Source organism: Centroberyx gerrardi, chromosome 16 (assembly GCF_048128805.1).
Source record: "Centroberyx gerrardi isolate f3 chromosome 16, fCenGer3.hap1.cur.20231027, whole genome shotgun sequence".
NCBI lineage: Eukaryota > Metazoa > Chordata > Actinopteri > Beryciformes > Berycidae > Centroberyx > Centroberyx gerrardi.
In genome coordinates this window covers 3,367,229-3,388,071 of record NC_136012.1, presented here as the reverse complement: position 1 = coordinate 3,388,071, position 20,843 = coordinate 3,367,229, and the positions used below count along the sequence as shown (strand labels likewise).

At 42.5% G+C, this 20,843-nt stretch overlaps 3 protein-coding genes across 3 annotated transcripts; 2 read left to right on the top strand and 1 right to left on the bottom strand.

Moving 5' to 3' along the window:
- The first annotated feature begins 948 nt into the window (after positions 1-948).
- On the top strand, positions 949-7,837 carry setd7 (SET domain containing 7, histone lysine methyltransferase). Its single transcript, XM_071913606.2, has 8 exons — positions 949-1,042; positions 2,437-2,566; positions 3,362-3,563; positions 3,760-3,949; positions 4,144-4,225; positions 4,360-4,477; positions 5,834-5,991; positions 6,849-7,837. The coding sequence occupies exons 1-8, from the start codon at positions 1,003-1,005 to the stop codon at positions 7,039-7,041; spliced, it is 1,113 nt and encodes a 370-aa protein (XP_071769707.1). The 5' UTR covers positions 949-1,002; the 3' UTR covers positions 7,042-7,837.
- A 1,568-nt stretch (positions 7,838-9,405) lies between these two features.
- LOC139922946 (uncharacterized) lies at positions 9,406-13,257 on the top strand. The gene is made up of 6 exons (XM_071913599.2): positions 9,406-9,838; positions 10,357-10,416; positions 11,064-11,195; positions 11,521-11,667; positions 12,726-12,783; positions 13,157-13,257. The coding sequence occupies exons 1-6, from the start codon at positions 9,674-9,676 to the stop codon at positions 13,255-13,257; spliced, it is 663 nt and encodes a 220-aa protein (XP_071769700.1). The 5' UTR covers positions 9,406-9,673.
- Positions 13,258-16,847: 3,590 nt separating this feature from the next.
- rab33ba (RAB33B, member RAS oncogene family a) lies at positions 16,848-19,671 on the bottom strand. Its single transcript, XM_071913595.2, has 2 exons — positions 19,213-19,671; positions 16,848-18,058 (listed from the first exon to the last, which is right to left on the bottom strand). The coding sequence occupies exons 1-2, from the start codon at positions 19,438-19,440 to the stop codon at positions 17,561-17,563; spliced, it is 726 nt and encodes a 241-aa protein (XP_071769696.1). The 5' UTR covers positions 19,441-19,671; the 3' UTR covers positions 16,848-17,560.
- Positions 19,672-20,843: the final 1,172 nt, after the last annotated feature.

Genomic DNA, 20,843 nt, shown 5'->3' with positions numbered 1-20,843 from the left:
ACTGTTACTACTACTAATACTAGTACTGACTACTACTACTGTTACTACTACTACTACTACTACTGACTACAACTACTACTGTTACTACTACTACTACTACTACTGTTACTACTACTACTACTACTACTACTACTGACTACTACTACTGTTACTACTACTACTACTACTACTACTGACTACAACTACTACTGTTACTACTACTACTACTACTACTACTAGTGTTACTACTACTAATACTACTACTACTACTGCTACTGCTACTGACTACAACTACTACTGTTACTATTACTACTACTACTACTACTACTGACTACAACTACTACTGTTACTATTACTACTACTACTACTGACTACAACTACTACTGTTACTACTACTACTACTAATACTGCTGTTACTACTACTACTACTACTACTACTACTACTACTACTACTACTACTACTGTTACTACTACTACTACTACTACTACTACTGACTACAACTACTACTGTTGCTTGCCTTGAACAATTTCAGTGTGGGATGATGTCAGTTTTTCATGGAAGGGATGGGAAAACGTATTATGGATGAAGTCAGGTACTTCAGTGAAATCAGTGGTGAAGACAGGTTTATCCATTTAATAAACCCTATAGGGCATGGTAAAGACCCTACAGCTACCTCCAGAATTTACCAGTGGAGCAATGACTGAAGACTGACATATTTGGTCAGTGTTATAAATTAGAAGTGGCCACTTCTAATCCGGGTCATCAGCTCAGAGGGAACATTGGTTCTGAATTGCTCTCCTGATGTGACTTTTACTTTTAAGATATGGCTTCCATGTACATTTTTTGGGCATTTTCTTTGGGAGATCCACCTATGCTCTCCATTTTAATTACAAAAACTACAAGATCGAATTAGGACTCACTCAGGCTAAAGCTAAGTGTCATACCTTGCCATGCCCAAATGACGCTCATGGGTGAAAGGGAAATCTTCACTCTACTCTGGTCATCCTGCAGCCTCATCCAACATGGACAGCGATGATGAAAACATAGAAGAGGTCGTGGACGGTACGTAGTCTTTTATTTATTTGATTTTGTACTATATGGCGAAACAGAAAATGCGGCCATGTACGAAATTTCTCTGCTATTTTAGATTCTGATGTCAGTTTTCCGTAAATCTTCATGAGTCAGTTCTGTCAAGTGGGCCCACTCGGTAACTTGGAGGCGCCAGGGGCTTGATTTGTGAAGGAAACCCGCGTGACAGTCGAGTGAGGGCGGCCTGGCCAACCTCATTCTCTGCCTGGGTTCTGGAGATACTTGACGAGGTAGTAACTGAAATATAATGCTGAAATATAGTTTTTTATTTCAACGGGTGACTGTGCGCTACATCTAGCCTACGCTCTGTTTATGCGTATAGATTATACGGGTAAGTGTGCCGTGTTTGTAACAGTTTGGACACTTTGTAACTCGTGTAACAACAGGATATAAGACTTAAGCGGCTACGCTGCTATTTTATACTTAATTTCAAACGGCATGTATAGATACAACCTTAGAGGAAACAAAGTAACTTAATGAATAAAATATTAGGCTGCATAAATGATGCACTCCCCAGCTAGACCAGCGCCAAACTCCATTAAAAACTCTGGCAATTTGATCCTTGTTTATCGGCAAGGGTCCACACGTCGTAGAACATAACCTAAGATTATTTATGACTAGTTGGGGTCTGCTGGTTAATTCGGCATACATGTGACCCACCATGCAGTAGCTGTTCCGATAACATTTCAATTTATAGAATTGTTTGCCGCTGCTCGCTAACGCTGAACACGGTGTATTTTGCTGGGAGTCGAACCTATTCTAAAAGTTGAAAATGTATTTAAAATAAATGTTGTATTGGATGCAAGCCGAATTGAAGAGTGGACCCTTATGATTCAGAAGAGATCTGAAGTTATGTTCTACGAGGTGTGTACGTTTGCCGATAAGCAAGGCAGCATTAAATTGCCCGATTTTTAAGTGGAGTCTGGCTTGAATGTTCTCTCAGTACCAGAGACCGGAACCTATCGGGGCTAATGCCGAGCGTTCCAGGGCCTTGTGCCGCATGACTTGGTAGGACACTCCCTGGATGATTGTGGTGCTATGCAGAATGAATCTTTTCCCAGATAAAGTAAACTATGTGGATTGACTTTGAGTCCGAGAAGTAAAAAAAAAAAAAAAATCATTGTTTGATCAAATTGGTCACTTCTTGGGACTACATTTTGGTGACGTGGAGAGTTGCCAGAAACACGTGGACGTGAATGAGGGCAGATAAGACAAAGGTATCATTAGCCTCATTGACTTGTTAGTAATGTATATAGATTTCCTCATGTGTGTATAGGCCTCTGATTATCAAGAGACCGCTCAACATGATCCATGTTCCAACTCAGCTCTGTGTGTGTGTGTGTGTGTGTGTGTGTGTGTGTGTTCAGGTCCATTGGATGAAGATGATCAGCCCCATGGGTTCTGCACAGTGACCTACTCATCCAGTGATCGTTTTGAGGGACACTTCACCCACGGAGAGAAGAATGGCAAGGGCAAGTTCTTCTTCTTCGATGGAAGGTACTGTAAAGATAAGACACACACAATATAAATTGATTTCATTTACTTTATTGGCATGACTGTTTATCAGAAACAATATTGCCAAAACAGTGTGCAAAAAAAAAAATGTCTTCAGCAAACAGTTTATACATTCAAACCATATTGAGATTATTCATTATTTAGTTTGAAAATATGCACTATCCAATAGTAGATAATTACCAATATCTATGATAATGTATCCAGTTCAAAAATTGCATGTAGTTAAGCACACCATTCAAAAGCACTAAGGGCATATCAGATGGGGAACACGTTTACATGCACACTAACAATTCAGCCTTAACACAATTTTCAGACTACAGAAATTGTCATGTAAACTCCTTTATTTGATTATCTTTGTTTTTTAATGGGAGATTACCATTTCTTGCTGTTCGTGCTCTCCCTCACATCCTTGACTGTAGTAGACCTAAATGGGTTACAAAGGAAGAATGTTTATGGTCAAATCAATGACTGTAAAATACTGCTGTAAATAAGTGACATTAGGCTTAGACCGACATATCGGTTGTATATGATGCAGTTTGATTGATTACATATTTGTTGGAGAATTGATCAATACACCGGTTGTCTATGGGAAGCCCTTAACCTGAATTGATTCTCATGAGTCATTTTGATCAGATTCCTCACAAGTTTCAGTTGAGAATTTTAGTGTCCCATCGTGGTGTAATTCTGTTTACTGCTAGTTTAAGTTACATATCGACACATATCATCTCACTTAACTTTGTTGCAGCTCTCCCCTCTTTCTGTCTGTCCTCTCTGCAGCACCCTGGAGGGGTTCTATGTAGACGATGCCCTACAGGGCCAGGGGGTGTACACATATGAGGATGGGGGCGTCCTCCATGGCACCTATGTGGAAGGCGAGCTGAACGGGCCCGCTCAGGAGTATGACGGGGAGGGCCACCTGGTGTTCAAGGGCCAGTACAAAGACAACAACCGCTGTGGGGAATGCTGGGTCTACTACCCTGTGAGTCACAGTTATAAGAGAGGTTAAGTCGACATTTGATGAATGCAGTTTTGAATGAATGACGTTTTTCAGAATCTCTGTGCCATCCTTCAACTGTGTGTGCACAGTATATGTCTGCGTGTGTGTTGGTGAATGATCTTTGTATTCTGTGTTTGTTGCGCGTTGTGCATGTTGGTGTGCAACTTGGTGCGTCTAGGACCGGGGCTGCGTGTTTGGGGAGGTGAACGAGGACGGGGAGATGACCGGTGAATCGGTGGCGTACATCTACCCTGACGGCCACACTGCTCTCTATGGAAGCTTTGTGGAGGGAGAGCTGATCGAGGCTCGACTCGCCACCTTGGTCTCCACGGAGATGGGCCGGCCACGCTTCGAAGTCACACCCAACAGTAAGTGATGATGTCAGAGCGCACTTAAGTTGGGTAAGGCAGGGGACATACTCCGAGACATACTGCAAGACTCTACAGTTCTGGATCTACATGGTTCTGCCATCTCCAATATCAGGCTATACTATTGTGCTTAAAGGAGGGAGGCAGTCATGGAAACACCTGGCTAATAATATGCTATACTTATTTTTTTTAAGGCCCTGTGTACTCATACGACAAGTCCACCTCCGCCTGTATCGCCACCCACGCTCTGCTGCCTGACCCTTATGAGAGCCAAAGGTAGGTCAGAGAGAGATAATTCACCATCTAGGTGAGAATAGTAGTGGAGCAGAGCCATTTCAGCACAGTTCTAATCTATTTTATAAGCCAGTCAAAACCTAAACCCACTAAATACCTGTTCTCCTGTGTATCAGGGTGTTTGTGGCAGACTCTCTGATCAAAGGAGCAAGACAGGGCCTGTTTGCCAAGACAGATGCTGAGCCGGACACTGTGGTGGCCTTTTACAATGGAGTACGCATCACACACTCAGAGGTATAACACACAGAGGTGTGTGTGTGTGTGTGTGTTAGTTTATGTTTTGAGTGTACACGTGCATGCATTTAGGGACTAACAGATACTTAAAGGAAGGTGACATGGACATAAGGGGCTTAACCATTACTATAACAGTGTGGAGAGAAACAGTTGTCAGCTTACTGAAATTGTTCAGATACTCAGTTTCCCAACATGCTTTGCACTACACTGAGCACTAGACACGCCTCTAGATCAATAGCATTATAAGTGTTAGTTCTCACTTCCAACTACTTCCGTCTTCACTGAAAATACCGTTAGGCAGACTAGACTGCTTCCTTTTTCAGCTGGGAGTCAATGAGAGTGTGTCACATTCAGACCAATCTTTTTTTCTGCAAAAGGCTTATTTGATTTAGGTAAAACAGTGTAATGTTAAAGGCCTTGGTAAGCTACAGACAGATGCATTAGATCCAGATATGTCTTTAAATTAGTAAAAAACTATTTTGTTTAGCAGGTGCTCCCATTTCGCACATGCGTAGTAGGGTAGTATTGTAATTTTAAACAGTTCTACGCATGTGCAAGGTGAATTCCCTCCAATGCGATTCCGCTTTAGCAGACAAGGGTTTCTACAGGCAGGAACAAAGTGCGGTATCTTCCTTACTTCTCCATTATCTTTGGAAAAACATTGTTTGCTAGCACAGTAAGCTAGCTAACTTCGCTGAACTAGCCTAGCAATAGTTGGCAAGAAGCTCTAGTAATGGTAAAAAAAAAAAAAACAAAGGGAACCGAACATCTTGTCCCTTGCTCAGTGATTGGTTGTTACAAAAAAAGCCAGTGTTCATGCTGTGTAACATATTGGTGAAGTTAGCATAGTTTAGCCAGTTGAAGGGACTTACTTGCTAGTCCTTTGCCCTTTCAGTCCATCTGGGGTCCTTGCTTTTCGCCAGTTTATCCTGTTGGTTGGGTGGAGGAATTTTTGTAAAACTCTGCATGTGTGCATCAAAACTTTCATGTTGAGTAACACACAATCCCTCTTCTTCAATGTCAGCCATGGATTCAAGCAAAAATTGTGACAGTCCCATCTGCTGCAGCATATGCTCTCAATGTTGGTGGGCATGGCTGTGCAATATGGGCACATCCACCACCAGTCCCTGTTAGCCCGAGCCTCTCCAACCACTCCGTCCATCCCAGCGACTCTTCTTTCACTCCTATGTTGGCTTAAGGACCTACTAAATGAGATGTATTGCAGTGTTAATATTTAAGTGTATTTTTTTCTTTTTTAGATCTTGGATTGTTTTTGATGCTACCTGGAATCTTTTTTCTTTGTTGGTTCTAATTAAACCATTTGGCTCTTTCGGCATGACCACACTGACATCCCAGGTGGATAGCAGAGATTGGGCGCTGAATGGGAACACCATCTCATTGGATGAGGACACGGTGATTGACGTCCCTCTGCCGTTCGACCAGACGGACAGATACTGCGCCTCTCTGGGACACAAGGGAAACCACTCCTTTACCCCCAACTGCAAATATGACCCGTGAGTACAGACTGAAAGGAGAAGAGTACAGTGTGAAGAAGGATGCATAGATGGGGTGATCAAAAAACCCCACTGAGCAAGAAATCAAGGTTACAGAGGAGACACTAAGATTAATTGAACACCTAGTTGGTTTAAAACGGTTATAAAAACATTATAGTTACATCACAAATCTCCCTAGCATCCATGGCTTCATCATGGAGGTCCTTTGGAGAATTGTTGGCTACAAATAATGGCTAAATATATAACAACCAGGCTAGAAAATGAGAGATACCTGATAAAGATTGTTGTGGTGTGGGTGTAGGTCAATTCATTGACATTATAAGTAAAAGTGAATGATCTGATTAGGTAGATTTGTTTCCAAATCCAACATTTTTGCCGTGAGGTGCACCAAGATAGATGCAAATGAGCAGGTTTAATTTAGTGGTCTAACAGGCGATGACAGCAGTGAAAAGCTGCTTTCGCCAATCAAAACCATCTGTATTTTAAATCAAACACAAATCGAACCCAGGTAATGTTAGAGATGACGAAGAAAACTAAATTAGGTTTAAATGAGAATTAACATTTTTTCCAATGATTTTTTTTTTTTGGCATGTTCGCCTTTTATTAGACAGCTCAAAGTTGAGAGAGACAGGAAAGACGGGGAGAGAGAGAGGGATGACATGCAACAAAGGTCTTGAGTCAGATTCGAACCCAAGACGTAGCGTTTACATGGTACACGTCTTGGTCTTGACCCACCAGGACGCCCCGAGAATTTACATTTAAATCTCCCTGAACTTAAATGAAACTTACTCCCACAATCGTGTATCTCACATGTGCATCTGAATTGATCTGTTCTTTTTGTTCATTGGTCCGCCCAGGTTTGTCCACCCTCGTTTCGGGCCCATCAAGTGCATCCGAACCTTGCGAGCCGTGCAGAAAGACGAGGAGATAACGGTCGCCTACGGTTACGATCACGAGCCGATGGGGAAGAACGGCCCGGAGGCCCCCGACTGGTACAAGCGGGAGCTGGAGGTGTTCCAGCAGACACAGGCGGCTCCCACTGGCCAATGAGAACAAAGATCCAACACCTCTGGACAATAAAACACCCCTCTACCTGTACTACCCACTTACAATAATCCAGGGGCATTAAGGCACTTGATGTCCCCTGTAGCTGCAAACTGCCCCATACACATTGGAGACGTCACATGCTTCATAAGGTATCCGGATGGGATGCTGCTTGAGACCGTGGAGATCATAGGGCCATAGCAACACCAGAACTATGCAAGAAACCAAAAGTTATTTTAGGAGACATGTCTATGGCTGCAGGTGCTGTTCTGTCAGTTTGTTTCCTCCTCATATGGAAATGAAGGTTTCCCTGCTCATGTTTGGTGCTTATAAACCTAGGATACGACTAGAAGTTCCTATTGTTGCTTTCAGTTTTCACTGTGACTGTATCTTCACGTGACTGTATGTAACCTACTTCTAAGCAGCAGCTGCAACAAGGCTCCCCTCGAGGTGTTGAGCAGCACTAGTATAACATATTTGTACAATACAATATTTATCTTACCTATTTAAACCATTCAACTCACACTTCATATGAGCTAATATGTCATTTTAAAACATGTACAACTTTATAGGCCCACTGACTGAGCTTACTGTGGTTAATTTATTTAGAATTTCTGAAATTGTTGAAATATTTCCTGAAATCTGAAGAGGTGCTTTGTAAATGAAAGGGGTTTGGGAGAAAAGATCTTGTGGTCTACTGTTATAAAAAAAAACATACATATAGCAAACTTGACCCAGTTTTCTAATCTAAGGAGTGTAGCTGTGACCGAATGCTACAAAATAAAGTCCAAGATAAATCAAACCATTCCACATGCCTCTTTTATCATGTCAGTTATCAGTATTAAATGTGCTTGATAGTGATATGAAATTGGACTTTTTGCATGAAATATGACCGCTAATATTAACAGCTAGCTTAAACAGCTCAAACTGACTCCCATTTGATTTTTGGACTAAATAAAATTTTAAAGTATAAGTAGCCTACTATGAAAAAGTTGCATACTCCACTGCTGTTAATTTAATGATTAAATATGTAATATAAACACACATGTGAAGGCACAAGAGTTAATTTAAATGTTAACTGCTAACCCCCACTCAAACTATTTTGCCTAAAGGGTGTTAATCAATGTAAAGCCCTCAGCACTGTCTTGCAGACGGTGGGGGCGGCACCATGGGTAACTTGCTAACTACTCTTCTGAAACACACATCAAATATGAAGGGCTTCTACCATCCTGCCTGGTGTACTAGCACACAGCGTATTTCCCTTATGTAGGCTCTGTGTCGCCTCAACAGTGCATACCTGAATTCCCTCAAGCACTGTCTATTGCAAAAAGTGTTACAAATGAACTAAATTCCGAACAAACACACAGAGCCTGCCTCTTGTAGAGGTGCTCCTCCCAAACACCTAATGTCTTATACCATTATGGCCATCTTCCAGACCAAGCTAACCTTAACTCACCAGTTTGTCTTTTAAAGGAGATACTTAAAACTCCTGGCAGACAACTCTATATCAAGCAGCCTATTAAAAAATGTTTAAAAAAAAATATATATATATACATACATATATACATATATATATATATATATATATATATATATATATGTACACATATAAAATATAAATCTGACACACCTGGTTTTCTTCCAGAAAGCCCCTCCCAAATAACTCTAATAGTATTGAAAATTAGTTTGGTATTTCCCTAACATCAAACCTGGGTTTGGTATAAATAGCCTATATTGCATGTGGTGTTTATGCTATATAATGCATATAATTTACTAACCATCACAGTCTTTGCAAGTAACATCATTTTGGCCAATTCCGGACAGTGTTGGACCAAAAATTCACAATCAATCTGTTTCTGGTGTCAGACAACTGCACGACTATTAAAAAAAAAAAGTGATTTGGTCGAGGGTCTACCTGCTAAGGACACTTCACCTTGCCATGTTTTAGGGGAGGAGTTGGGAAGTAACCCCCACAGCAACACTCCCCACCTCCACCTGTAAGACAGTCATGAGGGCTTAAACACCCCTTGCACCTGCTTAGGTGTGGTTTAGCAACCACTTTGTTTAGCTACTGTTCAGGGACTATATTGCTTGGCGTAAGAATATATTGCCTAACATTTCATTATAATCAGGCATGTGGTGGTAAATAAAGAGTGGGTAAACTATGACCTCCAGTCAGTATAAAATAAGAAAGACATTATTTGTTCCCTTAAAAGATCCTATCCCATTACTTGGTTATAATTCATCATTACCTATTTCGTAATTATCGAGTTGTCCGGCACAGAAGGAGTTAAACGTGTGTTTTGCACCTGCTGCTTGGTCAGCCAGGTTAATGGATAAACTCACCTGAGTCAACACCGAAACCACCGTGCTGCCCGGAAGAGAAAAGTAGGTTCAGTGTCGCTTTCTGAATGAAAATATTAACTGCATTTTGGACCTTGAAGACACTCGCCTAAATGTGGTCATATGTTACACCTTTCCATAGTTTTGACTCCGCAGAAAGCCTTCAAAAAGACACCAAGCATTAAGCTAACTTGAAGTTTCTCCCGCTCGGAGACACAAAACAAATGCACCACCACTGACTGCGACAGTTAGACACCGACGTAGTAGGGGACTGTAAGCGGTTTTATGCCTGGAGATGGACCGGTACAGGTACTTCATCTTCAACCAGAAGAGTGTGCTCGTCCTCGGTATCCTCCAGATAGCTTGTGCGGGGCTTTGCGTGGTCTGCGGGTTTATGGACGCTGTTTTCCGGAAGGACACCCCGCTGAGTACCACCAGGACACCAATATGGGGAGGACTGGTGAGATATTGATCCTCTATCAGAATCTTTGAAGTCTTTTTTTTTTTTTTACTTAATCGTCGTGGCGGGCTCGTATTTCTGGACTAACTGCTCCTAGCACTGTTACTTTCCCAAACTCCATTCAAAAATCTGGCAGTTTAATGTTTCCTCGCTTTTCGGTAAACGTACACACCTCGTAGAACATGACTTAGGACCTTTAACAAATCCTTAGAATCGACTCTTAATTTGGCCATACATCTAACACACAAAGCAGCACTTATTTTAGTAAAACCTTTAGTGTTGGTCGGCCCGTTATTCCCTCAATCTTGTTCCATCAAACTACACCACGGTGGGCAGTAGCAAACCAGTTCTAAAGGTTTAGATTTGAATAGAATAATGTGCTGCTTGGTGGATCATCTATACGCCGAATTAACCAGAAGACCCTAGCGATTCTTAAAAGATCTAACATGACTTTAGACTTGAGTGTATGCTTATGCTGATCTTTCCATCCGATTCTGGTCACTTTAACTTCCTTGTAGATCATGGCCTCTCCAGGTGTTCTGGCACTGTTTGCCTCCCAGAGGAAAAACTCAATATTGGTGAGTCCCTTTCATTACATTGCTGAGTAGTAGAGAAGAAATCACTGTAATGTGCCTGTAATATTCAAGTGTCTGTAGCAGGCTACTACATAAATGGTGAGTTTAATGGTGACCGTATTGCACTTAATGGTATCAAAGTATTAATCTCCTATGGTATCACTATAATATACCTATAATATTCTTATAAGACCTTATATCAGCAGCATCACTTCACTAAACCCTAAGCTATGCCAAAGTCCCTGCATCTAATATCATTTGCCACCAGAACTCCAAACCACCTTAATATATAAAGAGACTAAATTTCTAGGGACAAAGTGGAGTAACGACTGAAAACTGATATTATTTGGTCAGTGTGATAAATTATTAGATATAAGTCACCAAACTATCAACTTAGAGGGAACATTGGTCCTGAATACTCCCCTGGTGTGACTTTTTTCTTTTTAGATATGTTTTCTAAATGGATTTCTGGCAATTTTGGCTAGGTCTTTGATCTCCATTTATAATGCGTATGTACGATTACTATAGTTCTCCTGCAGAAGGTATTAAACAATGTGGTCAGTTTAATTTCTGAGCAGCGAAAAGATAAGAAATACACACACACACATACAGTCATTTCCTTGTTTGAACTTGTCTGACCTCTACCCAAGGTGAGTGTGATGGTGGTGGCCGCTGGGTGCTCCTGGGTGGCCTTGGTGTTCGTATCATCCTACTCCTGCCTGACGCTGACCTACGGGGAGGAGGATGAAGAGGTCTTCCACCACCACCACAGTCCTGAAGTGGTAACCACCACACACACACACACACATTATATATATATACAGTATATGATGAATTTATTTCATATAGATTCATGTCAGGATAAACAAGTAAACATGTCATCCCCCAGGAATGATGCAGGCAGTAATAAACAGAAGAAGAACTGGGTAGTTAGCATGAGCAGTGATAGCCACCATGGCTGAACAGACAAAGAAAAGAGAAACTCAAACTGCATCAACAGAAAATCCAAGGAAAAAGACGTCCCAGTACTGGACACACTGTTTGATTGACAGGTGATCTCAGTATAATCCATGCATAATAATGCGCGCTGTCCTTGTCTCTGCTCAGACGTTCGTGCTGCATCGGATGGTGAAGGGGGCGAATGCCACCATCCTGCTGTCCTGCGCCATCAGCCTGGCTCTCTCCTCTCTCATCTCCTATGTGGGCTGCCGGAGCCTTCCCTACTGCGGCTGCTACGATGCCAGAACTGGACTGGTAGGGAAAAACACAGTCAAAACAAATGGCGTTCAAACTTTAGACTACTGATTCTCAACCATGTGCCATGGAGGGCTGAGTCTGCAAGTTTCCATTCCAACCAATCACCACAGCAGGTGATTTCACTGGTTAGTTCCTCCTCTCTGGTTGATGATACACTAATCAGTGAAATGAGCTGCTGAAGTGTTGGGTTGGAATTCACTGAACATCACAGATTGATATCTAACAGGTGACAAAAGTCAGTGTATTCCTTTCAACCGTGGGCTGCCCTTGGCTAATTTTCTGTTGAGTTCTATGGGAAAGTTTAATGGAGGATGTCTCTGCTGTACGGAGCCCCTCTGGGGTCACATGGTAGAAAAAAAAACTTGATGTGTAAATCCGTGCGAACAGATTTGTAAACTGTGCGAACGGATTTCTAAACCGTGCCCTCGGATTCACAATCCGTGCGAACGAATTTGTAAACTGTGCGAACGGATTTAGTTTACAAATCCGTTCGCACGGATTGTTTCTCACAGTCAATCACAGTTTATAAATCCGTTGAATCACAGTGGGAGGAGTAGTGTTATAATGGCGTCAGTGAGTCCATTTTATATCTGAAATGGCACAAATGCAATGACTGCAGTGTGGGCCTCTATTACACTTGAGGTCATCAACAGTCTGGTAATGTTGAGAGATCACAAACTTCACCCCATTATTGCATGTTAGGGATATGCATCTAAAAATGTACCTTTTGACACCTTTTTTAATTTATCTGAAATCAGGTTGTCTTTAAACTTGAAATATGGGAGACTAAACGTAATGTAAAAAGACAATCAGTAGTTGACTGTCTGTACTTTCACCTTATATTCATCTTTTGATCAGAAATGCAAATTTGATGAGACTGAAAGCATATTGAAATATACTCAACACTGACTGTGTATACAACAAACACCATCAGCATAGAGATACAACTGTCAGGCCACATTGTAGAGCTGCATAATATGTCCAGGGATGTAATTTGTTTGGGTTTTATCAGACTCACCAATCGCTTTCATTTTGTGTGTGTGTGTGTGTTCCAGGAGACGCTGGTTCCTCAGAGCGATCCCTCGGACACTGAGCTGGTTTGTACCTGGCAAGGTAAGAACTAATGTTGAATGATGATGAACGTTGTTGCCATTAATCCTTACTAGAATAAAAAAAAGAGTAAAAAAGTGTTTCCATCAAATGAATGTAGTTAATTTAATAATAGTGGTAGTGTGGATAGTGGTCCGTGTTTTAGTTATAGTGCAGGTTACAAGGTCAAAATGCTATTTCTTTGATATTTCTAATCTCTGATCCTCTACTTATTTGTGTTGTAGGGAAATCCAATGCCATTTTCTCTGACAGTGATATTAGTTTACTTGCTGTGGTGGCCACCGCTGCTGAATGAATACAAGTTTATAGTACTTTGCAATGATGCAGTTTTGCTCTCAGCGATCATCTGATCTAGTTTCCCCTCTCCATCCAGCAGGAGGCAACGACAGCCTCTTCAACTCGCCAGCCCAGCCGACCGACAGCATCGAGGAAGAGGAGGGTCCCTCCAAACTGCCTCCGTACAGCAGACTGACCTGACAAGAGATCCACACCAGTACCACTTCTGGTTTTCTATGGGTTTTCTTAAGTCCAGTGAGGAGGGATGGATTGTATTTCAAAGATATTTTGCCCTGCACAGACTCCTCACTGATCATTTGGGACGGACAGAGGGGAGGATTCTCAAGACTGAGTTACAGCTAGAAGAGGCCAAAGTTGTGAAGATGGATTGTTTTGAGACGTTACTTGAGTGGATTCTGCGGTCGACTGATTCCTCGATTAGACAAAGCACTTTGGACTGTGGACTTATACAGCGTCTTTATATCAACACAAGCATTAACTTTTCGTTGCCAAACACATTTTTGAAACCTTAACCTATCTGTGTGAGAAACTGAAACCCCCCAAAAGAACCTGTATGCAGTATTCCACCTGAATGTGAGGTGTGTTCTCAGTTCATAGCAAATCCTATGTTATTTTATCATGTTGCATTTCATTAATAAAACCTGTATGAGTTGTTAGCATTTCATCAAGTGATACTTCTACTTGGGGAGTGACGAGCATAAAAGGACACACCTTGAAATGTTCAGGATACTTTATTGCAAGGTTACACATGACAAAACCATTGCAAGCTTCTCCCTTTTCTGTAGTCCATAGTTTGTGTTCCACTCATTAGTCTCTTGGTGAATTAATGCCATACTGTACTTTGATTTTTTTTCAGGGCACTTGCAATGAGATATTCAACGATGTTCCATAGAGTACATGTACAGTACTGCTGTTGTTGTCGTTCATGGCAGCAGTGAGCAAAGGTAAGGCAAAGTAAACGAGGACTGAACGTGAGGGAGGAGAAACCAGCTGATCATTTCCCTTTAGCGCAGAAACATAAAGGACACTTAAAGAACGGAAGAAAGCGACCAAATCTGAACCGACGAACACCCGCACGTTCCCTTTTCTTGTATTGTCCCATCGTTGACGCAGGCCACTGGGATGCAGGTGCGTACAAAGACATAAAACACTACCGGTCTCGGTGCTCGCGGTCTTTCCGATCCAAATGCATAGCCTCTAGACCGTGAGAATCCTGAGAGAAGGCCATTTGGTTTTATTGATGGTCGGCATCCCTCAACATCAGAAGAAGCTTGTGTACAGCTGAACATGGCACTGAGTAACAGAGGAGCCACAGAACCAGCTGTGGCCACAAAAACCCAGAAAAGCAACATTGGCAAAAAACATTGACATTCAGAACCACTAAGACACAAAACAATGTGATCCGGATATGTTATTATACCGGCCTACGGTGCATCATGGCTTTAAAGGAAAATGATTTGATGCCATTGGCTGCAATACAATGGTGTTTGCGAGACATGCTGAATAGTGTATCATAAGCTTACATACAGGATAAGCAATGGCTATAGGCATCCGTTTACATGTTGAGACGCCTGAGAGGTGCACACTACAAAAACCTTGTAGACTATGAGAGGTATGTGTTCTCACCATTTGATTCACACAATACAGTATTCTTGTTTACCGGTCTAGCAATTGTACAGCCTTTCATACACTGAGGAATGCACACGCTAAAACACAAACCTAAAAAAAGGCTAAAACCGAATTTTCTAAACTCCATCCCATGGACCGAGTATGAAGCTGACAGAGCCTTCTTACAGGTTCCCTTTGTATCCTTTATCCATTTCCCAAGGGATTTCTGATGTGTCTAACACTTTGAATGTAAGCATCAACAGATGGGTAGGCCAGTTTGACAGACATGGATTAAAGGAATACGCCAGGCTTTTGGGAGATTGGCCCATTGTTCAACTTTCCCACTAGGCTGACGAGAGCATAGACACCAATATCATCCATGAATCCCTGGTAGATTGTTGGCTCCGATACTCCATGCTAACACACTAAGCTGACCAAAAACTCGGTGTATTCCTTTAAGCCTTGTCCTAGATTAGGGAGCTTTCTGTTTAAAAAAAAAAAAAAAAAAATATGAACATTTCCTAGTACCAGGCTTTAACCATTCCAGTGAAGCCACTCCAATGTGTGAATCTGTGTGTTTTGTACACTTGTCACACTGACTGGCTTGATGAGCTGATCTGACCTGAGCTGTTCAAAATCAGTTCCTTCGTTAGAGCTCGGCAGATGAAACCAGGTTTTTTTTTTCTCCAGCACTAAAGCCCAAGTCAGTCTATTAGACTGTTAAGTACAGACTAGATGACTGGCCTTGTGTAAAATCCTTGTAGCATCAGAAAGGTGTTCACACTAGGAGACGGCGCAAAGATGAAGACAAGGGAGCACACACTACCAGATTCTCTGATGTGAGGCTGTGGCTGGCCTGTTGGTGGCAGCTTTGCTCCTCTATTAGCAATTTTTCTTCTCCCCTTTTTGTTGCTGTTGTATCTTCCGGTTCATTCTTTTTTTTTTAAAACTCCCACTGGATGTTTCCGGGGTCACTCAGATTTCAGTTTTGGCAAGTCTAGGACCGCTTCACACTACAAGAGCACAGCCACACTGGACCGACCAAATCAAACTGCTAGGAAAAATCTAGTCGGCGACGACTGGTCTGGAGTTGTCAGGAGTCTTAAACCTGTTCACACTGCAGTATAATCTGCTGACCGTCAGTCCCGATTAACGAGGACTCACCCCAACTAGCCCAGACTCACCTTGACTAGCCCAGAGTTGCCCCAACTCACCCAGACTCCCTTCGACTAGCCATGACAGCCATCTCCCCCAACTAGTCCAGACTCACCCTAACTGGCCCAGACTCACTGTGACTGGCAACAACTCCCCTAACTAGCCCAGACTCAGCCTGACTTGTCCAGACTGCTTGAGACTGACCACAACTCACCCCAACTAGCCCAGACTCATCCTGACTGGCCACAAATCCTCTGCCTAGTCCAGACTCACCATGATTAGCCCAGACTCATCCTGACTGGCCCAAACTCAGACTCTGCCACAGATGTCTGAAGAAGAGCAATAGCTCGAAACGTCACATGTGGGATGTTCAATAAAATGAACTAAAGGGAGCTACAGTGTACGGACCTTCTTTCTTCCAAACTCAGACTCACCCTGACTAGCCCGGATTCACTCAGACTCCCTCGAACTCGCCCTGACTGACCCCAACAGTCGGAATGGTCCAGTTGGCCTAACAAGCAGTGTAAAATCCTGTAGTGTGACCTAGGCTTAATGGGTACCTGAGCAGGCAAGTACTAAAGTTTAGAGGAGACCTCCCATGAGATTAAAGAATGAGCAGGCGCATGATACTGCTGAAGTGTCCTTGAGCAAGACAAAACAGGATTTCCCTACAGGGAGCAATGAAGTATTCCATTATTACCATTATTATTATTGCAGTTGCAGCAAGTGTGATAAATGTGGATGTGTGATCACTCCAGTGCAGTTCACATTGTTTTTGTTCAGTAGTATGAAAATGTAAGAGTCTTACTAAGGCTGGGGTCAATTCATTTTCCATTCAATTCCATGTGAAATTGCTATGCATTGGATACTAACAGAGCATTATTCCCAAATTATTCCCTTTAAGATATGATATAAAAACCTTTTAAAGAATAAAGATTTTCAATTTTTGGAAAAACTGACTTCCCCAGCCATGATTTGTGTATAATGAGTATAATGTATGTGTGAGAATACATATAAGGTAAGAACTAAGTCTACAGAATAGTAATTCTGCTCTCACGTCAGATCAAAGTGAAGCTCATTTATATGACCTGACCAGTGATGCTGATCTAATTCAGTTACTTCTCTGTGAATATTCAATTACATAGAGCGTAATTTCCACAAACAATATCCGTCTGTGTCCATGTTCATGTGTTACATTTTGTTGAGTTGTTGATCTGGATGTCTTAGGTCTTGTTTTGGCTTGCTTAAAGTATTACATATGTGACATATGTAATGAGAAAAGCTGTTGTTTTGGGTTATTATGTTTTCCGTGACCAGTGGAACCATTTAGATCAGTGAACTGAAAGATAATGCATGCAGGCTCTGGGCTTGAATTACTCTTACAGGAGAGCTGATTTAGGATCAGATTTTTGGCTTGTTGATGAGGAGCATTTCCATGGACCAACAGTAGATTTTGGCATTCCAAATCAGCAATCGTACAACGACCCACAAATTATTCATAAAGGCAAGCACAAGCATTGGGCAAATGTATTCTGTTCTGATAGAGACATTCATCTATGCGTTTTTTCTGATTGTGAAGCCACTTGCTGGCTCCATTCTTTTTTCTGTCTCTCTCTCTAGGCCTCCGCTCTTCCCTCAGCTCTCTCCATCTTCCATCCCATCGTCCTTGTATAGTCTCAGGCTGAAGTCGTCTCCCTCTTTCCCTCAGTCTTTCTCTGTCTCAGCAGCTGCCGCAGCCCCAGCTCCTCGCCCCGTCCCCCCTGTCGTCCCTCCCGCTGCTCAGGGCGACGGTCCCGGGCCCCCCGGGCGGCTGGCTCAACACCAGCGGCTTCTGAGACTTCAGCTTGTGGGCCACCGTCATGAAAATGGCCTCCACGTGGTCGCTGTTCCCACAACCGTAACTGCCGTCCCCCTGGTTAGCGGGGTTCTTGGCGGACGTCTCGAACAGCGGCATGGAGTGGGCGTCGGCGAACTGCTGCGCCACATCCGTGCCCACTTGGATCGAGTCCCGCAGGTCGCACTTGTTGCCGACTAGGATCCGCGGGACCTCAGTGCCCAGAGCGTGCTGCTTGCACTCCTCGATCCAGGCCGGGAGGCTGCGGAAGCTGGCGGCGCTGGTGACGTCGTAGACGAAGACGACGGCGTGCACGTTGCGGTAGTAGTGCTGCACCATGGACTTCCTGAAGCGCTCCTGGCCTGCCGTGTCCCACAGCTGGATCTGCAGGTGGAGAGACAAGAGGGACACTGTGGAAATGATTCAACTGTGGCGAGGCAATCAGTACTGCTATGTACCAGCCAGCCCTGATACATGATGTTCTTGCTTGTATGGAGGGAACGTCACGCCAAGTTCCATTAACCAAGTTCCATAACTAGTTCATGAACATTGGGGCATGTCTATGATCGTGGCCACACCCTTTAGTCAACACCCAATGTGTGTTGTAGCTGCATTGCATTCTGGTCTATTGAGGCTACTGTCAGTGATTAAATTGGTCTCTCTGCCTCTTCTGCAATGGATTTCTCCCTGTATGATTGCTGAACATCAGTGCAAAATAGTGAGTCTGGAAAGAAGCCCCTGCTGTTTGATTCTGAGGGACTGACACCAAAACCTGACGTTTACCGTTGGTGTTATAGATAGATGAATCATTTTCTGCTATCAGACTCCATTGTAGCTGCAATGGAGATGTCTCAACATGATGTCATATTGTCTATTTTTAGCCAGCTATCCACAGAAATAATAAAAATACACCACCAAACTACAAAATGGACCTAGGAATGTAAGATACATCGCCAATAGCTTTTTTAATAATGTCAAAATGTTTAGGGTGGATTTTGCCTTCAATTTGGCATTATTCACTGGCAAATATACATACCTGGTAGAACATGAGTTAAGAACATTTATGACCCATTCGGGTCTTCTGGTAAAATCTGGCATAAAAGTGATCCACCAAGTAGCAACTGAATTGGTTCATGCTGTTCGCTACCACCCACCACGGTGTATATCGGTGGAAGAAGATTGTGATAGTAACAGGAGAACCGGTTATTAAGGTTAACATTTTATTGATGTTAAGAGCTGCTTGGTGGATAATATGAATGCCGAAATTACCAGTGGAACCTAATTACTCAGAAAACATCTTGAGTCATGTTCTACCTGTTATGCGCCTTTGCTGATAAGAAAGGGAATATTCAATTATCAGTTTTCAACGCGGTTTGGCCAGACATTACAAGAGAACGGAACGGAGGCAAAGGCAGTCATGTCAGTGTCTTATACCACGAGCTCTGTGTGCCTGTGTGTTTACTCATCCAACGGGTTTTCCAGTAACATTACTACTAGCTATCCAGTAACTATTACTATATTCTCTCCGTCGTGCCCACCTTGATTTTCTCGCCGTCAATCTCGACCAGCCTCTCCCTGAAGTCCACCCCGATTGTGGCCTCGGTCTTCTCGGGGAACTTGCTGGCACAGAAGCGGTAGGTGAGGCAGGTCTTCCCGACCCCCGAGTCCCCTATCACGATGATCTTGAAGATGCGGGTCCTCGGTGGCGGTAGATTTGCGCTCGTCAACGAGCTGGAGAATTCAGCCGACGACTCCACCTCCGCCATATCGGTCCGGTCCGGCAGGCTGGATGATTACGCCTTGAGCAGCTAGCTAGTACTGCAGCGAGGCTACTGCTGTGGTGCTGCGGAGGAAGCCTGACACAAAGCCTTCAAGACGTACAACTACCGCCCTCTGTCTCAAAATTCAATGACATTTGTAATCCAATATATATTGTAATATCGTTTATGCAGTGTCAATATGCATATCTATATCGCTCAAACCAGTGCATCCCAGTGGTAAAACATATAACTCCCTGTCCTCAGCTGTGAAGCCACGTACAATGTTGTCAAAGAAATCTCGTCTCGCGAGACAACGGCGAAATCCTACCTACTTGCTGTCATTTATGCTGCATTCACTGTCCCACGGGAAAGACGCTACATACAAGCTTCCTACTAGAAAATACCGTTTACCTCAGTTTTCAGCTCGTAAGCTTTAGTCAAGTGTGGGGAATGGTATATTAATTGCAAATAACACCAACAAAATTAATGGTTTTCATCCAGTAAGTCATTTTGGGTTGATCTTAAGATGCAATGGAAAGTTAGTTTACTGTTCACTAGGTTTACGTGTGAGAAAAAGCTGATCAGGAGCGACCAAAATGTACAGAAAACTCATGGAAAAACCACGGTGTCTTGATGAAGTTTGAGTGAAAACTTCCAAGTCACTACTTTAAGATGATAAGACATTGTGCTAGTTACTCTCATATGACTTGAACACATCAGATAGATAGATAGATAGATAGATAGATAGATAGATAGATAGATAGATAGATAGATACTTTAATCATACCAGAGGGGGAAAAAAGTATTATCACAGCGGCAACACACATTTGACATTTGATACAGTAAACAATAAATTCTACTATCTACAATAATTCTATTGAACAATTAATAAAACCTAATATTAATAAATATTATGATATGATATAAATTATACTAAATTCTGCTTGACAAAAATTTGAATCCCCCCTCAATTTACAACATATAGGAGATGGGCCGGATCTACACACACAGAGGATGTACTTTAAACCCCAAATCCAAACAAACATTTTCCTGGTCAAACAGTGACCAAAGAAAGCCCATAACCAAAGTCCACATGTATAAAGTGTACAGAGACTATCATCAGCATGTCTGTGAGTACTCCCATATTATACTTCATTTTGCAGCTAAATAATAATTATTGACTTTGTGTTATGGACTGTAAAGACTACAACACCAGTATGGACAATAAGAAGACGCTAGTGCAATCTGAGGGGGCGCTGTGTTACATGTTTGACTTGACTTTTTCATTGTACTTACTACCTCTTGTAGATTACACTGATGTGTTCATTGCAGCAAATATCCGAGTCAGATTTTCCTCAACAGTCTGTAAAACTTGCAATGAAACCTGCCTCACCCTGTCTTAAGGAGCT

What these genes read in the sequence shown, in the direction of transcription:
- setd7 (XM_071913606.2), top strand. Translation starts at nt 1,003, where the DNA reads ATGGACAGCGATGATGAAAACATAGAAGAGGTCGTGGACG. An exon ending in CTTCGAAGTCACACCCAACA is followed by an intron (nt 3,950 to 4,143) that starts GTAAGTGATGAT and finishes ATTTTTTTTAAG; the next exon opens with GCCCTGTGTACTCATACGAC. An exon ending in CCCAACTGCAAATATGACCC is followed by an intron (nt 5,992 to 6,848) that starts GTGAGTACAGAC and finishes TGGTCCGCCCAG; the next exon opens with GTTTGTCCACCCTCGTTTCG.
- LOC139922946 (XM_071913599.2), top strand. Translation starts at nt 9,674, where the DNA reads ATGGACCGGTACAGGTACTTCATCTTCAACCAGAAGAGTGTGCTCGTC. An exon ending in ACGATGCCAGAACTGGACTG is followed by an intron (nt 11,668 to 12,725) that starts GTAGGGAAAAAC and finishes TGTGTGTTCCAG; the next exon opens with GAGACGCTGGTTCCTCAGAG. An exon ending in GCTGGTTTGTACCTGGCAAG is followed by an intron (nt 12,784 to 13,156) that starts GTAAGAACTAAT and finishes TCCATCCAGCAG; the next exon opens with GAGGCAACGACAGCCTCTTC.
- rab33ba (XM_071913595.2), bottom strand. Translation starts at nt 19,440, where the DNA reads ATGGCGGAGGTGGAGTCGTCGGCTGAATTCTCCAGCTCGTTGACGAGC. An exon ending in TTGACGGCGAGAAAATCAAG is followed by an intron (nt 18,059 to 19,212) that starts GTGGGCACGACG and finishes CTCCACCTGCAG; the next exon opens with ATCCAGCTGTGGGACACGGC.